The 25472-nt window shown below is 40.7% G+C and overlaps 2 protein-coding genes across 2 annotated transcripts in view; both read right to left on the reverse strand.

Moving 5' to 3' along the window:
* LOC125458261 (tetraspanin-17) overlaps window positions 1–15810 on the reverse strand; it is a 50320-nt gene extending 34510 nt beyond the window's left edge. Inside the window, exon 1 of the mRNA XM_048543389.2 lies at window positions 15393–15810. Coding sequence (XP_048399346.1) covers window positions 15393–15473 — 81 coding nt within the window. The 5' untranslated portion in view covers window positions 15474–15810. The remainder of the gene's footprint in view (window positions 1–15392) is intronic.
* Window positions 15811–17619: 1809 nt separating this feature from the next.
* The window catches only part of LOC125458229 (eukaryotic translation initiation factor 4E-1A-like), a 32943-nt gene continuing 25090 nt past the window's right edge, over window positions 17620–25472 (reverse strand). Inside the window, exons 5-8 of the mRNA XM_048543307.2 lie at window positions 22632–22695; window positions 21800–21913; window positions 21169–21308; window positions 17620–17865 (exon numbers count right to left, since the gene is read on the reverse strand). Coding sequence (XP_048399264.1) covers window positions 17751–17865; window positions 21169–21308; window positions 21800–21913; window positions 22632–22695 — 433 coding nt within the window. The 3' untranslated portion in view covers window positions 17620–17750. The remainder of the gene's footprint in view (window positions 17866–21168; window positions 21309–21799; window positions 21914–22631; window positions 22696–25472) is intronic.

Consider the following 25472-nt stretch of genomic DNA (forward strand, 5'->3'; position numbering starts at 1 on the left):
GATGAAAAGAAAAATTAAACATTAGGGGACTTGAAAATTAAAGGAAATTATTGGCAAATGAAACGAATGACACCAGATGGATAAGGAAAATGTACAATGAGCCAAAGATTTGCCTCTGGGCAAAGCATACAAGACAACGACTGGAGGACAAAATATATAGAAAGTGATTTTATCTTACAATAACTTAATAATGTCCTCCTTCTTGCTTATCTAAAAAAAAATTATTTAAAGCCATAGAGGCAGCGTCATAAACCACAAAACAGACATTTCGATCCAACTTATCTATGCCAACCAAACTTCTCAAACCAGTCCCACTTACCTGCGTTTGGCCCACATCCCTCCAACCCTTTTCTATTTATATACCAGTCCAAATGTCTTTAAAATGATGTAACTGTATCAGTATCTACCAGTTCTTCTGGCAGTTCATTCCACATATGAACCACGTTGTGTATAAAAGAAATGCCCCTCAGGTCCCCTTCTAATCATTCCCTAATGTTAAAAATATGCCCCCTAGTTTTGAATTCACCCATCCTAGGGAAAAGGCCATTGCTATTCACTTGATCTATGCCCCTCATTGGAAAAATGTATGCAGTGCCCAAGGGCACCTACCTGGCTTTTAACTTCCAAACCTGATATTTTCATAGAGATAATTTGCAGAATAAAACCATTTGCTTTCAATTAGATACAGAGTTAATTGTTATTACAAAAGTGAGTGCAATATCTTTTGTATTCAAATGTTGAAAAAAACAAATTTCAAAAACAAAATCGAGTCAAAGTCGACTGGAAACGATATATACAATTACATTATAGTCGAATCAAACATCAAATTGTTTGTGACACACCAGTTTTACTTTGACAGTAAAAGTGCTGAATGCATTTTAGGAAGTATTGATTCTTCTTTGGGAAATGCCAATATTGAAAATTACTATCCTAATGGAGATACTGCTTGTCCCAAATATTTTGTATACTAGACCAAATTTCCAGCTTCATAATCTTGTGTTATGGTTGTAATGTATTATAAATCAGTTTAACCCTTTAATCACATCATCTTCTTAGTTTGGCCTTCAAGATCACAGATAACTTTTCTGCATTGCAATGAGAAAGGTCCCAGGGATGACAGAATAGTTCAATGCTGGATCTGCAAACCCACCTCCAGATGGGGTACTCTGGGATTTACATACTCCTCCTACTGTATGTGCTTGTTCCCATCCAAGCCTGTCAGAAGAGTTCAAAAGCATTGGCCTTTTCACAGCTGCCTCTTCAAAATGGATGTCTTGGATCGGAGATTCCTATAAGTTGGCGGGGGATAATGCATTTTTTCCATTCGTGGAATTGAGGACATGCTTGAGCATTTCTTTTGTCCTTCTGGTAACTGCTTGCCATGACAGAGCTGATTGCAAACAAATTGTTTCCGAAGTCCTGTGTTAGTCATGACAGTGATGAGGTCCACCATTGCTGCGAGGTGATTGTAACCAGTTCATCATACTGGAGTGGGGTGGTGGTGATGCTGTCATTAGCTTGAGAGGGAACCAGTACCAGTACTGGTGTACCTATGAGTGATAATGGGAACTGCATATGCTGGAGAATCCAAGATAACAAAGTGTGAAGCTGGATGAACACACCAGGCCAAGCAGCATCTCAGGAGCACAAAAGCTGACATTTCGGGCCTAGACCCTTCAGAGAGGGGGATGGGGAGAGGGTTCTGGAATAAATAGGGAGAGATGGGGAGGCGGACCAAAGATGGAGAGAAAACAAGATAGGCGGAGAGGACAGTACAGGTGGGGAAGTAGGGAGGGGATAGGTCAGTCCAGGGAAGATGGTCAGGTCAAGGAGGCGGGATGAGGTAGTAGGTAGGAAATGGAGGTGCAGCTTGAGGTGGGAAGAAGGGATGGGTGAGAGGAAGAACAGCTTAAGGAAGTGGAGACAGGCTGGGCTGGTTTTGGGATGCAGTGGGGGGAGGGGACGAGCTGGGCTGGTTTTGTGATGCAGGAGGTGAGGGGGAGATTTTGAAGCTTGTGAAGTCCACATTGATACCATTGGGCTGCAGGGTTCCCAAGCGGAATATGAGTTGCTGCTCCTGCAACCTTCGGGTGGCATCATTGAGGCGCTGCAGGAGGCCCATGATGGACATGTCATCTGAGCAATGGGAGGGGGAGTTAAAATGGTCCGCAACTGGGAGGTGCAGTTGTTTATTGCAAACTGAGCGGAGGTGTTCTGCAAAGCGGTCCCCAAGCCTCCGCTTGGTTTCCCCAATGTAGACGAAGCCACACCGGGTACAATGGATACAGAATGCCACATTGGCAGATGTGCAGGTGAACATCTGCTTAATATGTAAAGTCATCTTGGGGCCTGGGATAGGGGTGAGGGAGGAGGTGTGGCGTCAAGTGTAGCACTTCCTGCGGTTGCAGGGGAAGGTGCCGGGTGTGGTGGGGTTGGAGGGGAGTGTGGAGCGGACAAGAGAGTCACGGAGAGAGTGGTCTCTCCGGAAGGCAGACAAGGGTGGGGATGGAAAAATGCCTTGGGTGGTGGGGTCGAATTGTAGACGGCGGAAGTGTCGGAGGATGATGCGTTTTATCCGAAGGTTGGTTGGGTGGTATGAGAGAACGAGGGGGATTTTCTTGGGGCGGTTGTGGTGGGGGTGGGGTGTGAGGGATGTGTTGCCGGAAATGCGGGAGACGCGGTTAAGGGTGTTCTCGACCACTGTGCGGGAAAAGCAGCGGTCCTTGAAGAACATAGACATCTGGGATGTGCGGGAGTTGAATGCCTCATTCTGGAAGCAGATGCGGCGGAGGCGGAGGAATTGGCAATAGGGGATGGAATTTTTGCAGGGGTGGAGTGGGAAGAGGTGTATTCCAGGTAGCTGTGGGAGTCAATGGGCTTGAAATAGACATCAGTTTCTACTGGTTACCTGAGATAGAGACTGAGGTGTCCAGGAAGGTGAGGGATGTGTTGGAAATGGCCCAGGTGAACTTGAAGTTGGGGTGGAAGGTGTTGGTGAAGCGGATGAACTGTTCGAGCTCCTCTGGGGAGCAAGAGGCGGCGCCGATACAGTCATCAATGTAACTGAGGAAGAGGTGGGGTTTGGGGCCTGTGTAGGTGCGGAAGAGGGACTGTTCCATGTAACCTACAAAGAGGCAGGCATAGCTTGGGCCTATGCGGGTAACCATGGCCACCCCCTTTGTCTGTAGGAAGTGGGAGGAATCGAAAGAGAAGTTGTCGAGGGTGAGGAAGAGTTCGGCTAGGCGGATGAGGGTGTCGGCGGAGGGGGATTGGTCAGGCCTGCGGGACAGGAAGAAGCGAGGGCCTTGAGGCCATCTGCATGAGGAGTATAGGGACTAGACGTCCATGGTGAAAATGAGGTGTTGGGGGCCAGGGAATTGGAAGTTCTGGAGGAGGTGGAGGGCGTGGGTGGTGTCATGGACGTAGGCAGGGAGTTCCTGGACCAAAGGGGAGAAAATGGTGTCCAGATAGGTGGAGATGAGTTCGGTGGGGCAGGAACAGGCTAAGACAATGGGTCGACCAGGGCAGGCAGGTTTGTGGATTTTGGGAAGGAGATAGACACGGGTCACGCGGGGTTGGGGAACAATAAGGTTGGAGGCTGTGGGTGGGAGGTCCCCTGAGGTGATAAGGTCATGGATGGTGTTGGAGATGATGGTTTGGTGCTTGCGGGTGGGGTCTTGATCAAGGGGGTGGTAGGAGGCGGCGGAGAGTTGGCGTTTGGCCTCGGCGATGTGGAGGTCAGTGCACCATACTACAACTGCGCCTCCCTTGTCTGCAGGTTTGATGGTGAGGTTGGGGTTGGGTTGGAGCAGAGGGAGCGGAGGGTTGCCCGTTCTGCGGGGGTGAGGTTGGAGTGGGTGAGCGGGGTGGAGAAGTTGAGGCAGTTGATGTCTCAACGGCAGTTGGAGATGAAGAGGTCGAGGGAGGGTAGGAGGCCTGGGGGTGGTGTCCAGGAGGAGGACTTGTGTTGCCGGCAGGGGAAGGGGTCAGTGGATGAAGGGTTAGGCTCCCAATTAAAGAAGTAAGCGTGGAGACGAAGGTGGCGGACAAACTGCTCGATGTGCAAACGTGACTGGTATTCATTGATGTGTGGTTGGAGGGGGATAAAGGTAAGCCCCTTGCTTCCTGACCAATGTATTTGCAGGTATCACTTTATATTTCTCAAGGGTTTTGAAGTGACGGTTGTATAGAATATTCTATCAATGACCAAAAATCTAAGAGGTAAAAAAAGAGTATAAAAGAAACCTAACCAGAAATGATCTAAGAGATCATTTTTAAGAAGTTTCTATACGTATTTAAACAAGAAAGAACAGTAAAGGGAGAGCAAAGAATGACCAGAGAGGAGAGTTGATAATTAGTTGATAATTAAGAAGGAAATGGCAGATGAATTGAACAAACTATTTTGCATCATTCCACACAATGGAGTCCACACAAGAGGATGAGCAAAATCCCAGAAGCAACAGTCTCGCAGGACCTCAGGAAATTACACAATCACCAAGAGAGTGGTATGGAATAAATTATAAGATGAGATGGGGCTGACAAGGGCGCAGGTCATGATGTTATTCATCCTAGAGTCTTAGAAGAAAAAACAATAGTAGCTGGAGGTAGTTGGTACACCGGATTTAATTTTCCAAAACTCCTTTGATTTGGGATGGACCCATTACACTGGAAGATAGCAAATGTAACTTTTTTGTCCATAAAGGTAAACTGTGACACAAAAAAGGAAATTATAGGCCAAGTAGCTTAATATCTGGCAAAGGAAAAATGTTAGAAGCAATTACCTAAAAACGTTTAGTAAGGCATCTGCATAATTGTAAAGGCAGTCAGGTTGAGTCAACATTGGTCAAATGTAATTTCCCTTTCACAAACCAACCTAATGGAGTTCTTTGAAACTGTAACTTGTGCTGTGGGTAAAGGAGAACTAACAGATGTATAGTACATCGAATTTCAAAAGACATTTGATAAGATGTTAGCAAAGCTATTACTGAAACTAAAAAGATCATGGTGGCACTGCAGAAGAGTGACTAGCTAGCAGGAAGCAGACAGCAGGTACAACTGGGTCTTTTTCATATTGTCAAGACATAAGTAGTATACCAGAAACATCAGTGCCAGACCTCAAATGTTTACTATGTATATAAATGTCTTGGGTGAAGAGACAGAAGGAACGGCTGCCAATTTGCTGACAAAACAAAAATAGGTACGAAAGCAAGTTGTGAAGCGGATTCAAGAAGGATATAAAAAATATTGATAGGTTAATCAGGAAAATGATGGAAGGTGTCATTAACAGGGTTGTCAAGCACCAGTACAGCAATAATCCGCTTACTAATGCGCAGTTTGAGTTCCAACAACTCAGCAATACCTGCTCACTGATACATAGTTTGGGTTCCACCAGGGCCATTCAGCTCCTGATCTCATTACAGCCTTGGTTCAAACATGGTCAAAAGAACTGAATTCCAGAGGAGAGGGGAGTGTAACTTTCTCTTGACATCAAGGACCCTTAGCAAAACAAATGTCAAGCAGTATCAGGGGAAACTCTCTGCTGATTGGCACACAGAAAAGATGGTTGTGGTTGTTGGAGGTCAGCCATCTCAGCTTCAGGATATCCTCTGCAAGAGTTCCTCAGGATGGTGTCCTGGGCCCAATCATCCCTGCCTACTCCATCAAGATCCTATCCTATCCTCCACCATAAAAGAACAGAAGTGGGAATGTTTCCCAATGATTGCAAAATGCTCAGCACCACATGCAACTCATGTCAAAATGCAACAACAGCTGGACAAAATCCACATCTGTGCTGACAAACAGCAAGTAACATCATGCTACACAAATGTCAGGGAATGACCATCTCCAAGAAGTGGCAATTTAAGCATCACCTCTTAACATTCAATGGTATGACCATTAACATTCAAGATTACCACCGAGCAGAAACTGAATTCGACAAGCTATAGGTGTACAGTGACTGTAACAGCTGGCCAGAGGCTAGGAGTCCTGCAGCAAGTAACTCACCTCCTGACTCCCCAAAGCCTGTCCACCATCCACAAAGCACAAGTGAAGACTACAATGTAATCCCCCCTTGCCTGAATGAGTACAGCTCCAACAACAAAAGAAGCCTGACACCAACTGGGACAAAGCAGCCCACTTAATTGGCATCACATTCAAAGCATGTACTCTCTCCACCAACAACATTCAGGAGCAACTACATACACCATCTATAAAGATCCACTGCAAAAATTCACCAAAGATCATTAGACAACATTGTGCAAACCCACAGCCTCCACCATCTCACTAAGTTCAAGGGCAGCAGATACAAGAGAACAGCATCACCTGCAAGTTTCACTCGAAGCCACTCACCACCCTGATTTGGAGATGTGTGTTGCTGTTCCTTCAATGGGTCAAAATCCTGGAATTCCATCACAAACAGCCATGGGGATAAAGCAACATTACATGGAATTCAGCAGGTCAAGGCAGCAGCTCACTCCTACCTTCAAGGGCAAGCACAGATGGGCACTAAATGCTGGCCCACCCAGTGATGCCCAGGAGCAAATTAGAAAGGAACCAATTGGGCAACGACATGGCAAATGGAGTATAATGCAGAAAAATGTGAAATTATCTATTTTGGCGAGAGGAATAAAAAAAGACTTTGATAAAAGTGATGACAAATATCAGAGCTCTGAGATGCAGAGGAACCTGGATACCCAAATACATGCTCTGCAAAAGGTTAATGTGGGGATTCAGCAAGCAATTAGCAAAGCCAATAGAATTTTATATAGTGCAAGGGAGATTGTACACAAAAGCACAGGAGCCATGGTTCAGTTATACACAGCAGTGGTGAGACTATATCAAAGCGCTGCACACAGCACTGGACACTATTTAAGGAAGGATGCAAATGTATTGAAGATAGTTCACAGAAGGTTTACTAGATTAATATCTGGAAATAAGCAGGTTATATTGGGAGGAAAATTTTGTTATGCTCGGCTTTAACCCACTGAAGTTCAGAAGAGTAAAACAAAATTCTGAGGGGTATTAACAGGGCAGATGTGAAGACACCAGTTCCTCCAATGAATCCAGAACTATTTAAAAATCTGTGCTTGTCCATTAAAACAGAGATTAGACAATTTTTTCTTGCTTGCTGCTGAATTTTTGGAACTCTCTTCCTGAACAAGGTGTTGAAAGGGGAATCCTTGAATATTTTTAAGACAGGCTCTTGTTAAGTAAGGGGTTAGTGAAATATGGATTATCAGGGGTAAGCAGAAATATGGATTTGAGGTTACTACCAGATTAGTCATGATCTCAAAATGGCGAAGCAGGCCCAAGGATTTGAAGAACCTACTGCTGCTCCTGCTTTGCACACACCTTTAAACACTATCAATTATTTTCCCTCAGGGGTATAGGTGAATAGCCTCTGTGCTGTAATTTTTCCATAGTTCTGAAGATGAGCAATAGAATTAGTCTTTCCCAGAACAAATTTTAGGACAAAATGGTTCTCAGTACCCTTGACATCTACAAAAGAATGTAGAAAATTCACTGACATACCATTAAAAACTATCCCCAATATAAAATGTAACTCCCTATCCTTAAATGGAGAGAGTAAATCAACTGTGCCATCAAGTAGTGCCTATCTCATTAATATCTAAACATCAAAGCCACTTGGTGCCAGAGATGATCTTAGGCGCAGATGGAAGAAATAAATTCATTTAATACTTTAATCAGCATTTACCAAGAATTGTCCAAAGAAGCTCAAACAAAACAGAGCTCAACTGGAGTTATACAGTTGGAATTTTACCTGACAAAGAGGATTGTGGCTGGAGATCAAACACTGCAATCGCAATAAATTGCTAGAATCGCAGAAAATTTACAGCATATAAAGAAGCATTCAGTCCATCATGTCTGTACCGGTGGAATAAACTAGCCAATTTTAATCCCACTTTATAGTATCTCGCCCTTAGCCTTGAAGTTTACCGTTACAGGAGTTATTAAGCATCATACATTTTCTCAGATATGCTCAACTTCAATGATTGTCCTTTCATCATAACATAAGAAAACTGGATATTTGTTGACAACTGTACATTGTGATTATGAATGTATATGAAATGAAGCAGTTGTAGCCAATCTGAAGCAGGACCTAGACAACATCTAGACTTGAGGTGACGGAGGAGTTCACACCACTAAAGTGCTTGGCAATAATTACCATTTCCTGATCTTCAAAAACACATCACCGCAGCTGAGTCACCCATCAACATCATGAGGATTACTACTGATCAGAAATGTAATTCAATCAGTTATATAAACAATCACAGCTATAAAAGTTGGACAGAAACTACGTAATCTAAATAAATGACTGTACAACCAATAAACTAATGGGGGGAATAAAATGTTCTGCAAGACTCAAGGTGGAATAAGATTGAGCCCTTATCACTCGCTGGGACTAAAGCTCAAGAAGCTGAAGTCAAGGCAGACAAGAGCAGCATATTTACTATGTACTCATGCCATTAAATTCATCAACCTTTTCTGCTATCAACTACATTCGGACTACCTACAGAACACATTCAACAATTCCTCCCAGACCGGAGCACCAGTTCAAAAGATCTCTTCAACTCAATCCTGACGGAACTGCAGCCAAGTTGAAATTACCAACTTAAATAATAGGAGCACCAACATAAGAACTGAAATAGTTTACAACAACAGATCACTTCTTTCACAAAGCAATAAAGGAAGGTAGTAACAGCAATTGAAGGAGTGTTGCCCACACCTCAAGAACAAATGAGAATTACTCAGAGAACTGTCAAACACACTCCTCCATTGCAGATGCTATTATTTAAACCTTTATTTAATTGTACACATCCATTCTCATTCTGTTGTCCGAAAGGGTAACTTGACAATAAAACTAATAAATAAATGAATACCTCCTCTAGGGGAAACAGAAGTAATTTGTAAAATTTTCCTTCTTAAATGACAGTTTCCCTTACATTGTAAGGCCAAACAAATTAGATTAGCACTGGTTCAGGTACATAATTCTTTGACGTTTGTGTCATATATAGACAGGGTGTCTCATTACTCAGAGCATGGAGTACAGGAGTTAGGAAATCATGTTATGGTTGTACAGGACATTGATGAGGCCTCTACTGGAATACTGTGTCCAGTTCTGGTCGTCCTATAACAGGAAGGATATTATTAAGCTGGTGAGGGGTCAGAAGAGATTTACCAGGACTTTACCAGGATTTACCAGATATGGAAGGTTTGAGTTACGAAAGAAGGCTGTACATGCTGGGAGTTTTTCCACTGGAGAATAAGAGGTTGAAAAGTCACCTTTTAGGAGCTTATAAAATCATGAGGGATATAGATAGGGTTAATGATAGTTGTCTTTTCTCCAGGATGGGGGATTTCAAAATCAGGGGCCAGATTTTTTATAGTGAGAGGAAAGAAGTAAAAAAGACGACGACATGAGGGTCAATTCATTTTTGTTTTTACACTGCAGGTGGTTTGCGAGTGGAATGAACTTCCGAAGGAAGTGATGGATGCGGGTACAGTTACAACATCTAAAAGACACTTAGGTAAGTACATGAATAGGAAAGGTCTGGAGGGATAGGGGCTAGGAGCAGGCCGGTGGCACTAGTTTAGTTTGGGATTATGTTCGGCAAGGACAGGTTAGACCAAAGGACCTGCTTCCATGCTGTAAGACTATGATTTTGTGGAACAAGTATCACCTCGAACTTCTATTGCTCCAACTCACGCTTGTTCTGGCGTCTAAGTCCTTGACTCCCACAGTGGTGAGTGAGAGCAGCTCATCTTTGAGTTTAATAATACCACATCATAAATCACAGCTTTTGTTTTAAAAGCAAATCAGCTGAATGTTGTGCTCTTGAAATTTACTCATTCCCTGGACCCAGCTTTTGTTTCTTCACTTGTCCAATTATATTTTGCTTTGAACCATCATCCCATTCATATGATACCTTCCACAAAACTCACAGATCTTCCTTCTGATTCTCCCCAATGTAAAGCCTGTTGTGATTTTTTTTCCATAAAAACATTATCCACCTGCAGCACTAACTCTGAATCCCTCTCCACATATGCTGACTTAACACTACAACGCAGTACAGGCCTTTTGGCCCTCGATGTTGTGTCGATCTGTGAAAATCGATCTGAAGCCCATCTAATCTACACTATTCCATTATCATCCATATGTTTATCCAATGATCATTTAAATGCCCTTAAAATTGGTGAGTCTATTACTCTGGCAGGCAGGGCATCCCACGTCCTTATTACTCTCTGAGTAAAGAATCTACCTCTGACATCTGTCCTATATCTATCACCCCGCAATTTAAAGCTATGTCCCCTCGTGCTAACCATCACCATCCGAAGAAAAAGGCTCTCACCGTCCACCCTATCTAATCCTCTGATCATCTTGTATGTCTCTATTAAGTCACCTCTTAAGCTTCTTCTCTCTAATGAAAACAGCCTCAAGTCCCTGAGCCTTTCCTCATAAGACCTTCCCTCCAAACCAGGCAACATCCTGGTAAATCTCCTCTGCACCCTTTCCATTAACTGCTCAGTATATCCATGATTTTTGTGTTTAGCTGTAAAACTCCCGAAATTTAAATATAAGAGCATAAATATACTAATACGTCCTCTATTCTTCCACTGTCAACATTCCACTGGCTTTAACACGAATAGAATGAGTACTAAGTCATTTTGCAAAAGGAGCATATGAAAAAAAATTACTTCTAACAATGAAGATCAAATTTATAATTTCCAAAGAACAGTTAGAATCTTTGAACTTAACCCTCAAAACACCAGAAAATGTCCACAAATCTCAAAATATAATTTCAGTAAACACAAGTAATTAGGCTTTACATACATTTATACTACACATTAGAAAAATATTTCCATTTCACAAAGTAATTTAGTAATATACTGGAAGTCTCTTAAGTAAGGCAAATTAAGTTTTTGCTAGTCGTAATTAAACAATTTAGGCATGGCCTCATTCTTTAAAGCTACCCTATAAATGCCCCTTATTTAGAGTGGTATATCCAAATACATAGATCCATCTACATTGCAATTATAGCACCACCTTTTTCAAAAGTGGTACAAGTAACTGAGTCGTTTTCATCATACTATACTGTATCACACACAGTATAAATTGCTGGATTTCATTTGGAAACAATTAAAATCAGTTCTCACATTTATTACAGGAGCTTTACCCAGATGCAGACAGAATAATATTTGGTAAACTAGTTCACAAGTACAAGTGAGAGCAGTTTTTGCCACCCTAGCTCTAAGTCCTTTAACTCATTCACAAGAACTTTCATTTTAAGCTTCCATTTCGAATAGAAAAGATTTTTTTTTAAAACAGAGTTCCCTCCTAAAACAACACATTTGAAAAGACAGAACACCAGATTTTGCTCATAAATTAGTTTAGACCTGGTGAGCAGAAACCTGAGTTAAGGCTCCTGTTTACAGATTGGCATCCAGTAGCATACTTGTATTAAATGGTTATCGATGCTCCCCACCCTGATCACATTGTTTCCTGCCTCTGGAGTTTGGTTAATTAACATAGTCCAGGCTTGTCTCTCATCTGACAACCTTCATAAACTTGAAGTCACCTGCTGGCTTTAGTGACCTCTAGATTTGACTATGGGGAGACTGACCCCCTATCTTCCATCCAACATGAAAACCTCTGTCATCTATTACTACAGGTCCCACTTATTCATCACACCTAGACTTATTAGAATAACCAAGCTATCCATTAGGATAATGAAAGCTGTGGCCACGGAAGGAGCATTCACATCATAGCCCGTTATCAGACGGTTAGTTTGCCTATAAATCCTTCCACTACTTCACTCTATTCTCCAAAGAAAAAAGGTTGTTTTGTGTTAGCACAATCGGCTCTTTGACATTAGGGATAAGCTCCGTGGCTGTCCTTCAGGGACTGAATGTTTCCTTTGTTCCTCAAATAGCCAGAAATGAACAGTACTCATCATATAGTCCGATAAAAATACTGCACAGTCTCAGCATAATTTGAATAAATAGTTTGATTTGTATGTTCTTCGCTATACGGTTCAACATTTTAGTTAATAACTACTACTCCACTTTTGCTCAGCATGTATAAAAGTACTATTTTTCTAGATCTCCAGCAATTATTTCAGACTCATTTTACAGTGTTGTTTTCGGTCAAGTTTTTAATCTGCATTGATATTTTAAGAAAGGAAATAGTGCACCAACAGGTGACAGCATTCATAATTGTCTGGACTTGTGAAGGAAACACTTGCACTCGTAAAGGACCGTTCACAACCTTTGGCTATAAAGTGCTTTGGTACATCCTACAAAGTACTTTTAACTACTTACTGTTGCAACTTAGGAAACACATCAATCAACTGCTGGACAAGGTCCCAGAAGCAGCAATGCGAGAATCTATTTTTGAGATGTTGATTAAGGGATAAACATTGCCTAGGATTTCAGAAAACTTCACTGATCTTGAAAATAGTGCTTTGGGGTCTTTTACTCAGCACAGTATTCACATATTCCACTGCAGTCCAAGGGAAAGTCTCCGGAGTGCAACTTGAGTCCACAACTTTCTGACTCAAAGGTAACGTGTGCTACCTACTGAGGCATAGCTTATACTACAAACTTTTGTATGAAATCCCATGCCCATCTGGTGTGGCACAAAATGCATTAAGTGATGTGGAACAAAGTACTTTTTAATAAAGCACTTCTTAAACAGAAGCGTCACAAAAACAGTATCATTATTTGTTAATAAACTGAAATAAAGAATCATCAGCCTTAGCAAATGCATAGTGTCAGCCCTAACTATAGCCTTCCTACTCTAATCCTCAAAAGAACCTGAGTCTCTCGACCCAAGTACCACAATGATCCAAATCTTGCTGCAGATCTAGTTATCTAGTTTCACTGTATTCTTACAAAGTTGATAAGGTTCAATCCAGTTTGAAATAGCCAGCATTACCATCACTGGGTCTTCATTACAAGGCTAGGTATGTTGAAAGTCTTAAATTATTTTCCAGTATTTCGCTAGCAAGAATGGAGAAAACACACACACACACTTTTGTTTCCAGATTGCAAGGTTTATAGTGTTTACTGCTTCATGACATAATAACTTAAATCAATACTAAACACTATTCAAATCCAAACACTGATTATGGATCAATGACACCCCAAAAATAATTCAACAAGTCTGACAAGTTTTATGCAGTAATGCTTCTTTGTACGTTTATACTCAGTTTTGGATCCTATGGCTCTTCAAAGCATTATCTTGTGTCTACATGCTCAAGACTGTCAAGGAACTAAAGCACAAATCGGTTACTGCCCACTATTACCTCGAAAGGAAAAAAAATCCACTTTGTATCTTCACTATTTTAAATCACCAACCAGCTTGCTTTTAATCCTTACCTAATAACTACCTATCATCTAAACATGTGCATTCATACTTATGGAGATAACCCATTAATTGCTGTGAATGACTGAAGTTACATGCTATTTGATGAGATCCACTAGTCACTGGGATGTATGCCTGCATAATTGACATTACACAAGCAAAGAAATTTACAAAGGACAACACTTGTGTTTTAAGTAAACCACCTTTCTAGCTTGAAAGGAGCATCCTGTTAGCGGAAAATTCTACTATTCTGTAGTGACACAAATAGCAGAGTAAAACAGCTAATTTCACCATTGCATATCCCTGTATTGTTCACACTCTGCCCTCTGCAAACTAATGTGCCCAGGAAATGCACCTCTTTTAATTAAGTTAAAGCTTGAAGAAAAGTTGGTGCATTCGCCAGTTCATTTCCTGGACCAACCAGCATTCTTTTTCCCACGCAGTATAAATTTTTGCTCCTTTTGCAATTTGGTATTTCTGTATCAGTCCTGATGAGTGAAAGATGAAGAGCTTCATCAACATGTCCTTTCTTTTTCCCTCACCAATACTAAATTTTTATACTAAAATGTGACCAAAATATTGTACATTCACATCATTAGGACAGAAAATAGAAAAAGTTTGGGAAAAAAAAGACTGGCAGAAAACATGAGAGGGGGACCTAGAGGAGCAAACGAATGACAGACAGATGGGACTGGGCGCAGTTAATGTATAAGGAATGTGCACCCATTGCCATGGGTGTCTAATCTACTGGGAATAGAATGTTCACAAACAAAAATAAAAATGAATAAATTGACAAAAGTTTCTAGGTTAGAGAATAAGATCTTCTCCTTACTGTTACAAAAGAGCTGAACAAAAAACACATTTGGATTTAGAAATCATTGCAGTGATATAACAACCTTCAAAACCTTGTTACTTGTAATGTCTCACTCAGAGATAATAAAAACTGCTGATGCTGGAGTCAGAGATAACACAGTGTGGAGCTGGGGGAACGCAGCAGGCCAGGCAGCACCAGAGGAGCAAGAAAGCTGACGTTTCAGGATCATTTCTGAAGAAGGGTCCCAACCTGAAACGTCAGCTTTCTTGCTCCTCTGTTGCTGCTTGGCCTGCTGCGTTCCTCCAGCTCCACGCTGTGTTATTTGTAATGTCTCACTTCTTTATCTTTTAATGCGACATTTTAATTAAAATCTATTATTAGGAACCTAATGGTTGAGCATCATCATTTCTTGGCAATACATTTTATAGAAAAAAAGGAGCATATACAAAGATGTGCATCCTAACCATGACCAAAGACTACCGTCGTTGCCAAACTCATTCACAAATCTAACACATCACAAACTACTGTTAAAAGCATTTTTTTTTTAAAAATCAGACAAGTTTCAAAGGTTGTCCAAAAAAACTGTTTTATAAAGCTATTAGCTCATTAGCTTGCATCAACTAGCTTAAAATTGGGCAGTAGGCATATCAACAAGTGACTAAATGTAAATTATTTTTATTTCCAAAGTGAAGTTACACTTTGCTGACTCAACATTTCTAACGCCGCCAACCAGATCACTGTTAGAGGCTGTTTACAGATATACAGTGTTTAATCGATTTTTCGTAAATCAGATTTCTTCTGTCCATTTGTCTTGTAGAATTAAAATCAAACACAAGTAGTAGCAATGAATGGATCAGTCAACGAGCAAGCCGTTTGGGGCAACTGAGAGCAAGGAAACTAACTCAGAACAATAACATTGGTAAAAGCGGCACCACAAAACTGGGCACCTTGCTGGGCTTTTGTCAACCCTTTGCATTGATATTATTGGAAGCTGCTGCTATTACCGGTGGCAAAATACTCTAAAATTCCGCCGTACCAACACAAATCGGTTTGCAGCGAGAGGGTTTTAAGAAGTTTTGATTATTGTTTTGACATGGTCCCGCAAACAAGATAAAAGCACGGAGGATGGGAGTCAGACAAAAGGTTCTCGAGTGCTCGGTCACTCAGTGAAAACAACACCCTGCAAACACTCACCCAAAACACGATGTTGAAGCCGAACAGAACGTATTTAACACAGCAACTAACTTCAGGTCCTTTGAAATGTTTCCCGGACATGGTGATCTGGAAAAACTCAGGAGGGAGAAAGGGTTTTCTTTTCAAGATAAAACAAACGTTTAGAAAAAAACACCCCGAGAGGCGGACAGCCGCCTTCAGTGAAGCTCAGCAGCGAACGGGAGAAGGCAGTGTCCGAGGCCCCGCCACCGCATCAGGACAGAGTGCGCCTGCACCGACATTGGCCTTCGGTCCGGGCAGAGAGGCGGCCCTGCGCCGATACCGCTCACAGCTCCATGCGGTTAGTCCCCGGTCACCGACACATCGGCCTCCCCCGGCGCCGCCGCCGCCGCCGCGACCATCGATCAGGGCGCATGCGCATTCAGCCCCGTACCACCTGAGCGCGCGATGGAGGCGGAGGACGCGCGCGCCGGCGCCTCAACCCAGTCACGAGCCGCGCGCGCCGGCTGCGAGTCTGCTCCTGGGAGCTGCAGGCGGGTGAGGGTTACGCTCTGTTGGTCTGACTGAAAGAGGCAAGAGCAGCCAGCAAGCACCATGCCCCTACCCAAACACACACATGGGGCAGATATGAATTTTTTTTTAAAATCTCAGGAGATCGAACCGAGGCATTAAATGCAACTTCGCAACATTTCGCCCGTTTTTCTTTCTCCCTCCCCTACTACCGTGTTTGTTTTTTTTTCCCCCAGATTTGCAGCATTCGTTTTCCCCCACCCCCCTCCCCTTTCTAAGGTGAAGCTCAAGGTCTAGTTAACCTATAAAACAGAACAGGGCACTGGATAATACGCTACTGTAAGGGAATTGACACACGAATGTAATAAGTGACATTGAAAGAGTTAAAGCGATGACTTGGGCTGTTGAGTGATGTGTACAATTAAACCAAAAAAAACGGGTTTGCACACTAGCTACCATGGAATGTTGCTGCACTATAGCAACTGGAACTGGGTGCTGCGTTCTTGAAGACTAACGAGTTCTCATCAAAAGACTCCTGCCCCGTAGAATGTCACTGACTAGAGGTTGGAAAAACACTAAATACTTGCTTTCACTTTACTTGCCTCAAAAAGGTAACCGCTAAAAAAACGGCAAATTCCATAAAATTAACTATGCTATTCGTAAAAGGGTCTTTAATTCATTCTCAAAACTTGACAGTTTGCATTATACGTTTCAAATGCACAGATAGAGGAGTGTACTTGATTCAGAGTATGAGTTTCTTTGCACGAGTCAAAACCCATTGAAAGCAAACTGTAGTAGGCAGTGAAATCTGTTCCTGAATGTCGTAGCTCTGCACACAAATTATGTTCCTAACTCAGATAGGTATACCAGCCGAGCTTGCTGCTGGTATACAGATTAGGTAGATGTGGTTTCCAGCGTTCAGTTGTTTCGATGTAGTTGTTTCGTAGCCTCAACGCTACCTCACTCTTGATGTAATTATAAGCCAGTATCCAGGGGGGTCTAGGCCCCAAACACCAGCTTTCCTGCTCCCAAGATGCTGCTTGGCCTGCTGTGTTCATCCACCTCTACACTTGGTTATTTAGCTATAGTTGGTCAATTGTCCTTCCATTGCCACAAAATCTTCAGTTTTCTTAGAACATCCCTACCTAAATCCAGGACCTGTCTCAACTGCTGCAGAAAAGGCAATTACCCTTGACCTTTTGGTACTGGGTAGAAAGGAAGATTTTTTTTCTACTAGCTGGGATTTCTAAGACAAAAAGGGGACCACAATCAGCTGGTCGATTCAATGGAGAGCAGTATGGAAGGTTGCTGACTTGTCCTGTTAAAACTTTGATCAGTTCTACAACGGCCATCTGTATTTCTAATTTAATTACTCATTTCCTGCCTCTGAATAAACAGCATTGCTTCACTCAAGTCAACATGTGCCATCAGAACACTACCTTCAACCTGCAACTAAAAACCCTTTATAGTATTAACTAAAATGGTTCTAGTTACAGTCTGTGGGAAAACCATCTAAAATATTCAAGGTCATGCAATTAAATTTGTCCTTCCAAGTAAAACACAACTGCCTTAGATGGATGAAATTTACCCCCCACCACCCCCCAAATCTAGTCTAAAACCAAAAATGTAGTAATGCTTTGATTGAAGATGAGAAATACACTTAGTTTGCAATAATTAGTGACAACTGAAATCAGTTTAAATATCTTGCACAAATATATTTATAATTGTTTCCCCAAAAATCATTGCAACAGGTAAGTTTGGAAAAAACCCCACACAGTCTCCCGAAATCAACTGCATAAATTAGACATTACCGAGTTAAGTGCTACAAAGTTCATTTGCACAGCTTTAAAGCTTGGCAAAAAGAGATTCTCAGACAACAAATTTGTTTTTAACACCCAACCCACTCTTTGTTGCCGTGTCTGCATGTGCCTGATAACCAATCACAACCTTCCTGGGAAGACCAAGCCGTTCCTTGTAGGTTTTTCTAAGGAGAGAGAAAAAAAACAATTCTTAAATGCATTTTGTGTCCTAAATTACACCTGAATCATGTAGAATTGCATTCTCATTAAACATTTTTAATTCAGTCACAAAGGCCCAACTTCTCTGTAAATAACACCCTTACCTCCAAGTCAGAAATTCAGGAATTCAATCAAAATTTATTGACAATGTCATGACTGCTTCTTCCATGGGCAAAACAGATCGATAACTAACCTGCCAAATCAGCTATTGCTTGAATTGCATAGTTCCACATTAACTATAAGTGTTGAAATGCCTGCAGTCCTTCCTGGACTTTGGCTAAAAAGGATATGGAACATGTCTTACTGATTAATTAGGCATTGTTAGAAAGTGTGCATATATTCTCAATGGGCAATTCAAAATTAGTCCCTTGGCATTGACCATAATATGAGCAGAATCAGGCCATTCTATCATGGCTGATAGATTTTTCAAACCCATTCTCTTGCCTTCTCCCTGTAAATAACTTTTGACCCTCAAGAACCACTCTCTCACAGATACACTCACTCAATGACCTGATCTCCACAGCCTCTGGCACAGTTCACCATTTGTCTGAAGAAATTTCCCTTCATTTCAGTTCTAAAGGGTCATTCATTCACTGAAGGTGTGCTGGTGTCTCAGTATTTACTAGTGGAAAGATCATCTGTGTCCACTCTATGCAGTCCTTAGTATTCTGTAAGTGTCAATGAGATCCCCATCATCCTTCCAAACACCACTGTGAACAGGCCCAAGAGTCCTCAAAATGACCTTTATGACAAGCTCTTCATCTCCAGGGAAGATTTCTGTCAGCCTCTTCTGTATCCCCTCCAAAGTTAACATGTCCTTCCTTGGATATGGAGCTTAAAACTGCTCACTATATTCTAAATGCAATCTGACCAAAGTCTTATATAGCTTCAGCTCTTGTTCCCTAGCCCTCTTGAAATAAATGCTAACATGGCAGTTAAGGCAAATGTAAACTGAACCTGCATGTTGACTTTGGAAAATCTTGAACAGGACTCCCAAGTCCTTTTGTGCTCAAGACTGCCAAGCTCCTCCCCCACCCCTGCAACCATTTAGAAAATATAGTCTATACCTCTATTCTTCCTACCAAAAAAGGTGTATAACCTCACTTTCCCACATTAGATAAAAGACATGCAGATGGAATACACAATCTCCTAGCTTGTCCCTTACAAAAAAGTATATTTAGCATGGGGCAATAACAAAAAGAAATGCTTAACATATCCCAGGAAACTAGTTTTAATTATTCTCACCATTGAAAATGGTGAGAATGTGATGTTATGACCTAATTTGTTAGTAAACAAGCGTACAAAATTTGTCCGAGGAACCTTACCATTTTGACAAAAATTCGAATCTTGGAATACAAGTAGTCATCTGTTTAACATTGGAAGATAGTACAAAAAGAAGAAACTTATTTTTACAAAGTAAGTAAAACAATGGATTGTCTCAGGTACTACAAGCTGTTTTCAGAGCACAAATGTTGAATGTAGAATGGAGAATGGGATGGACAGGCTTTGTACAAAGATTGGTTTGTAAATACAAAGCTGAAAACTCAAACAACTTCAACCACAAATGTATTCATAACATTGCAAGTCTTTCCAATGCAGCCTGTAATGAATAAATAGTGAGGAATAGCTTAGCTACACTAAATCAAGGCATCAGCAATCAGGGACCAATTCAATGCAAGTCCATGATCACTTATGGCCTCTTAGCTGAAGAAAGTAGGATTTACACAGCAAAACAGCCAGCCAAAGAAAAGCCTCAAGCAGGAGTTGCATAGTTTTGATAACCAAGTTTGCACAATGCAACAAAAGGAATGCATTCTAAACACCCTTATCTTTAATTTGGCACTATTTGTGTGATGGTGCAATTCAAGTGGGAAAAAAACCATTGTTTTCTTATACTTTTCTCACCACCCAAACACATTCACAGATAACTTCACCCCTTCAGACTGGGCAGAACTTCATGATTTAGTAATATCCATAGAGTCACCTGTAGCTATGTCCCTTCCCACTCAGTCACCTCTGCCCTACAAGGGAGGTATTCTGGACCTCATTTCTTCACAGCACTTTAGCCTTCAAACTGAAAAATCATGCTACAACATGCAACTTGATCTCAGCAGTCCTGATGTCAGACTGCTTGTCCTCTGTCCTCTAAATACTGGAGAGACTGAAGCCTATATATATATTTGCGTTCCATTGCAAATTCAGCTCCCTTGTCACCATTTCCACCTTCTGGGGAACTGCTTACAACTAAACCAGAACATTAACAACTTGGTATCATGTTTGGAAAAATGAGCTTGACCACATGTGCTGTAGTACCAGAATGTTTGCTTTAAGTCCTGTAATATTAAAATCAGACTGGAATCTTGCCTCAGTTCCTGAAAATCCAGCTACAGTTACCCTTATTTTCTTTATAGATATTTCAATCTACCATCCTCCAGCTTCTACAATATTTGACAAAAGCACTTGTAGCTGCACACAAATTTGAATGTCTCATCATAGTTTAATCCAAAAAGATTCATCCCTCACTGTTTCAAAATTAATAGTATGAATAGAAGTCAGAAGTTATGAAATGCAAACACCTCCTGTTGCTTCATTATAGATTACAATGCATTCAGCTGCCTAGATCAGAAGGTCTGGAATTCAATTCCCCAATTAACAATGTCTTTCTAAATGTTCCTTACATTAGAAAACAATTAGAAGAGAGAGATAGGTGTGAATCAAAAAAGTAAAATTGTAATTATCCTAATCAGTGTCATTTTATGGTGTTAAAAGGACACAAGTGCAAGTGGACTTAAAACCTTTTGCAGAATTTCAACTCAATATTTAAGTACTATTACAAGCTGGGGGTGTGAAATAGTTCAGTGAATTTTATTAGAATTAAACGCTATCACAAAAACAAATGGTTCATGCCCTAAAGCTTAGTGTAGTTTGCCGTCAGTTTGAGGGCTTTGCTAGCAAATCCCAAAACCCAGCTAAAGTATATTATTTAAATTAGGGCTACAAATAGTGATAAAGCATTTACAGAATAAAAGGGAGCAGAAAGTCAAGTCTTTGAGAAGGTCTCAAGTTGTTTTAAAAATGACTACAACCAACAAAAAGCAAAACCAAAGATAAATTGATAGCAACCATTATCATAAGAGTGCAGACAAGTGTCTAACAGATGCACATTTTCCCAGTATAGTGTAGAAGGGAATGGTTCAGAGACAGGAAAAGAGATGCAATCTTCAAACTAAAAAAAATAAGAAAAATAATCTTATAGAGCATTAGCTTACCCTATGTATAAAACTGCTTCTTCATTTTCTGTGTCACGGGTCCATATTGCTATTTTATCCCCTTTTGCACGGACATTAATTACTGCACCGCACACATCATTGCTATAATCATCAAAGGCTTCTCCGATAAGGCATAGCAACTTAAGGATGTTAAATGCAAAGAAATTAATACAAAATCATATTAGTTACCTGCACTTTACAAAAATTGAGATGCAGCAGGTTATAATTGCATTACTGCATTTAGGTCTAGAGGTTCTATTTGAAAAAACACTAGTTCAATCCAGGCACACCACATTTAAACATTTCAGGTGATCTGAACCAATGGCTGCAGTCACTTATATAGGAAATAGAATAGCCAATTACTTGATGATTCTCATCGATTTGAGGCATAAATATCAGAATACCAGGGATAATTCCCTTGTTTATTTGTTTTGAAAAGGTGTGCCATAGGACCTAGAGGGTACAAATGTGCCATGTACAACTCATGCCATTACACAGAAAATTAAAGTGTGTTAGTCATCTATTGCAGATATAATTGTTTAAAGAGGATAAACATTAAGCATTGAAAAACCTAAAGGACAGAACATTATTTTGATGTTCCACCAAAAAAAACACTATTTTATTAACTCACTGTTTCTAGCCAGTACTGATCTAGTTCCAGCATTCTTTGTTGTTTAGACAGTGTGATTAACCATCTTCCACCACATTTGTTTCTATTGTCTTCCCACATGGGTTCAATACCATCCTATGTAACAATAGGAATGTGTAGTTTAATTACTAATTTGAAGACTGCTCGTAAAGCAGTTTCAAATCTTAAAAATCAATTATAAAAAAGGACAGCGCAAGTGGTGAAATACATTAATACAAGCTGATAATTTTTGTATTTTACATAACTGTTTACTTTGGGCAAAATTATTTATTTCCAACAACTCAATCATTTAAACATGCAAGTACCAATGTAACAAAATGATTTGATAATCAGAAATGTCTTAGGAATTTCAGGTCACCTAAAAGTCAAAGTGAGCAAGTACATGAGCGAAACAGATAGACTAAAGTTAAATAACCCTCAATTATAACAAGTTCTCATATGGAAATTCCTGTTAGTGAGAGATGCTTTTTTAAAAAGTCTTAGTTTCCCTGTAAGTACAATCTTCCAAGATTATAACGTTTTTGATTCACTGAGAAATTCCTGCTTGAGCAAGTGTTAGGCATAGGCACTGATTTGTGCAAACAGGACTTTGCCTGAGAACAAATAGTCAATTATACTGAATATCCCTTCTTAGAATTGATAAGTAAATTTCTATTTTTCCCCCTCAGTTCCTCATGGGGGCACTATAGACAAGACTAAATAATTCAGCAATGATCTTTCAAAGAGACCTTCCATGATTGTTACTAGTCAGGGAGTTAAGTGCACAAAAACTGAATAGCATCTGACTTTGCATAAATAATCAAAACATACAAACCTTAAAGAGAGAGTAATCACAACCTGACATCAGCCTACTGGCAAGTTGAATGTGATTGTACAATCTATTGAAGCAATAAACAAAAAGAAAATTCAGTTGGAAAAAACAATGTTTAAAATGGTCACAATTCAGCTTTTATTGGGGGCGGTGATGATATCAGTGAACAAATTAATTCCAAAAAAAATTAAAAATACTGAATGAACAAACAAAGGTCCCCCTTTCTAGTAATCCATGACTACCAAACAGTACATGAATAGAGTCAAGAATGAGCACAGTAAATGACAGTAGTAGTGCTGGAAATGAAAAGCACATTAAAAACAAGTTGCTAGAGTACCAGAAAGCTAAATCAAAGAGCCAGAGGTGAAAACAATTGACAAGAGATATTGGTGATCAGTGATAAGATCACAAACAGGAGCTCAAAAGTTTACCTTATCTAACTGGCAATTAGAAGTATTAAATTTCACATAACATTTCAAACAACTGGGATGGCCTAGTGCGGTTGGTCACTGGATTAGTAACCCAGAGACCCAGGTAATTTTCAGGGAGCTGGGTTCAAATTCCACCATGGCAGAATGGGGAATTGAATTCAATCCTTTCTTTTAAAAAAAAAGGAGGAAAATCTTGAAAACAGTCTAATGCAGACCATAAAATCCATATGGCTCTTATCTTACCCCAGGTCAGGTCTATATTAACTTTATACTCAGCCATGCAGTTGACTGTTAACTGTTCTGAAGTGGCCTAGCAAGCAAGAGTCACACTCAGAAATACAGCATCGAAACAGACCCTTTAGTCCAACTCATCCACATTCCCAAATTTATCTAGTCCCAACTGCCTGTGTTTGGCCTATATCCCTCCAAACTGTTCCTATTCATATACTTATCCAAAAAGGCCTTTAAAAATGTTATAATTGTACCTGCATCCACCACTTCTCCAGTAGTTCATTCATGAAACACTAAATAAAAAACATTGCTCATGTCCTTTCTATATGTCTCTCTTCTCACTTTGAAAAGGTGCGCCCCCCCGCCCGCAAGTCTGGAAATCCCCCACTCCAGTGGGAATAAAGAGACCCTTGCTATTCACTTTATCTATGCTCATTATTTTATAGAAGCTTTAAAATTATGTCACCCCCCCCTCCATCAGGGAAAAATGTCCCAGCCTATTTGTAATAATCAAACCCTCCATTCTCAGCAACATCCTGCTAAATCTTCTGACCCCTCTCCAATTTGATAATATTCTTCCCATAAAAGGGGCAGCTGTACACAGTACTCCAGAAGCCTCACCAACACCCTGGAGAACCTCAATGTGACATTCCAAATAGTAAAATACCTTAAAAAGTGAACAGCCAATCTACACCCCTCATGATTTTATAAACTCAAGTCACTCCTCAGCATTCAACCCTCCAGGGAGGATAGTCCCAACTTATTCAGCTCTCCCTATAGCTCTAACCCTCCAACTTGGAAACATCTGTGGGCAAATCTTTTCTGAACTCTTTTCAAGTTTCGCTTTTCTATAAGAGAGACCAGAATGGGACTTAGTATTCCAAAAAAGCCTACTCAATGTTCTATACAGCTCCTAACTCCTATATTCATGCACTGACCAATAAATGCAAGAGTGCCACACACCACCTTCACTACCCTGTTTACCTGCAACTCTACTTTAAAGAAACTGCACCCCAAGGTCTTTGTTTAGCAATGCTCCACAAGATCTTATTATTAACTGTATAAGACCTGCCCTGATTTGCCTTACCGAAATGCATCTCATCACACTAATCCAAATTAAGCTCCATCTGCCACTCCTCAGCCCATGTGCCCTTCTGATTAAGATCCTGTCATACTGAGATAAGTATCACTGTCTGCTACACGAATTTGTCACCTGCAAGTTCACTTTTAAAAAAAAACAAAAAGCAGTGGACCCACCTTGTGGCACATGGCTGGTCACAGGCCTCCAGTCTGAAAGGCAACCCTCTGCCACCAACCTGACTCCTATCTTCAGGGAAGTTTTGTTTCCGAATGGAAAGCAGTCCCTCTTTTCCACATAATCTGACTTTACTGACTAGTCAGCCTTGTACAGCCATGTCAACACCCAAACATACAATGTCTGCCAATTTTCATCGCTTCAAAAAAACTCAAGTGAGACAGGGCTTGTCACACAAAGCCATGTTGACCATCCCCCAGTCCTTGCCTTTCCAAATACACACAAGTCCTGTCCCTCAGATTTACCTCCAAATTACCCACATCTCCCTCACACAAAACTATGCTGACGACTCAGATTCATCAACTACTAGAAGAACGTGAATGAAACCACAGACGTCCTGGTATTGACAAAACAAAAAACCACACACACAGTTCTGTCGTCAACCTTGCAACATCCTCCTTACTAACATTTGGGAGTTAATGCCAAAATTGGGAGAACTGACTGATTATTCAGCAATAATCTCAAATAGCTAAACTCAACAAAACAATGTAAAGTCCCAGACAATGCTATCCCTAGTTATGTTCTATTCCACTAGCCATGGTGCTGGAACAGTGGTGTAGAGTCAGGGACAAGCAGTCCCAGAAGCCCAACATCAATGCTGGACCTCAAAATCTCACAGCATCAGGTTACACATGAACAAGGAAACTTTCTTTTAAAAAAAAAGTGTACCAACCTTGCCTCCTGACCCTTGACCTGACTAGCTGAATTTCTCCAACACCCAGTTGTTTTAAGTTACAGTATCAGTAAGCAAGCACCACATAGCCTTTGTGGAGAAAGTACTGTCAATTTAAATATAATGTGTTGGATCACAATAATTGTATAATAAGAGGCATTGATCTGGTGAAACACCACAGGATTACTGCATAC

The sequence above is a fragment of the Stegostoma tigrinum genome, chromosome 13, assembly GCF_030684315.1.
Source record: "Stegostoma tigrinum isolate sSteTig4 chromosome 13, sSteTig4.hap1, whole genome shotgun sequence".
In the NCBI taxonomy this organism is placed as follows: domain Eukaryota; kingdom Metazoa; phylum Chordata; class Chondrichthyes; order Orectolobiformes; family Stegostomatidae; genus Stegostoma; species Stegostoma tigrinum.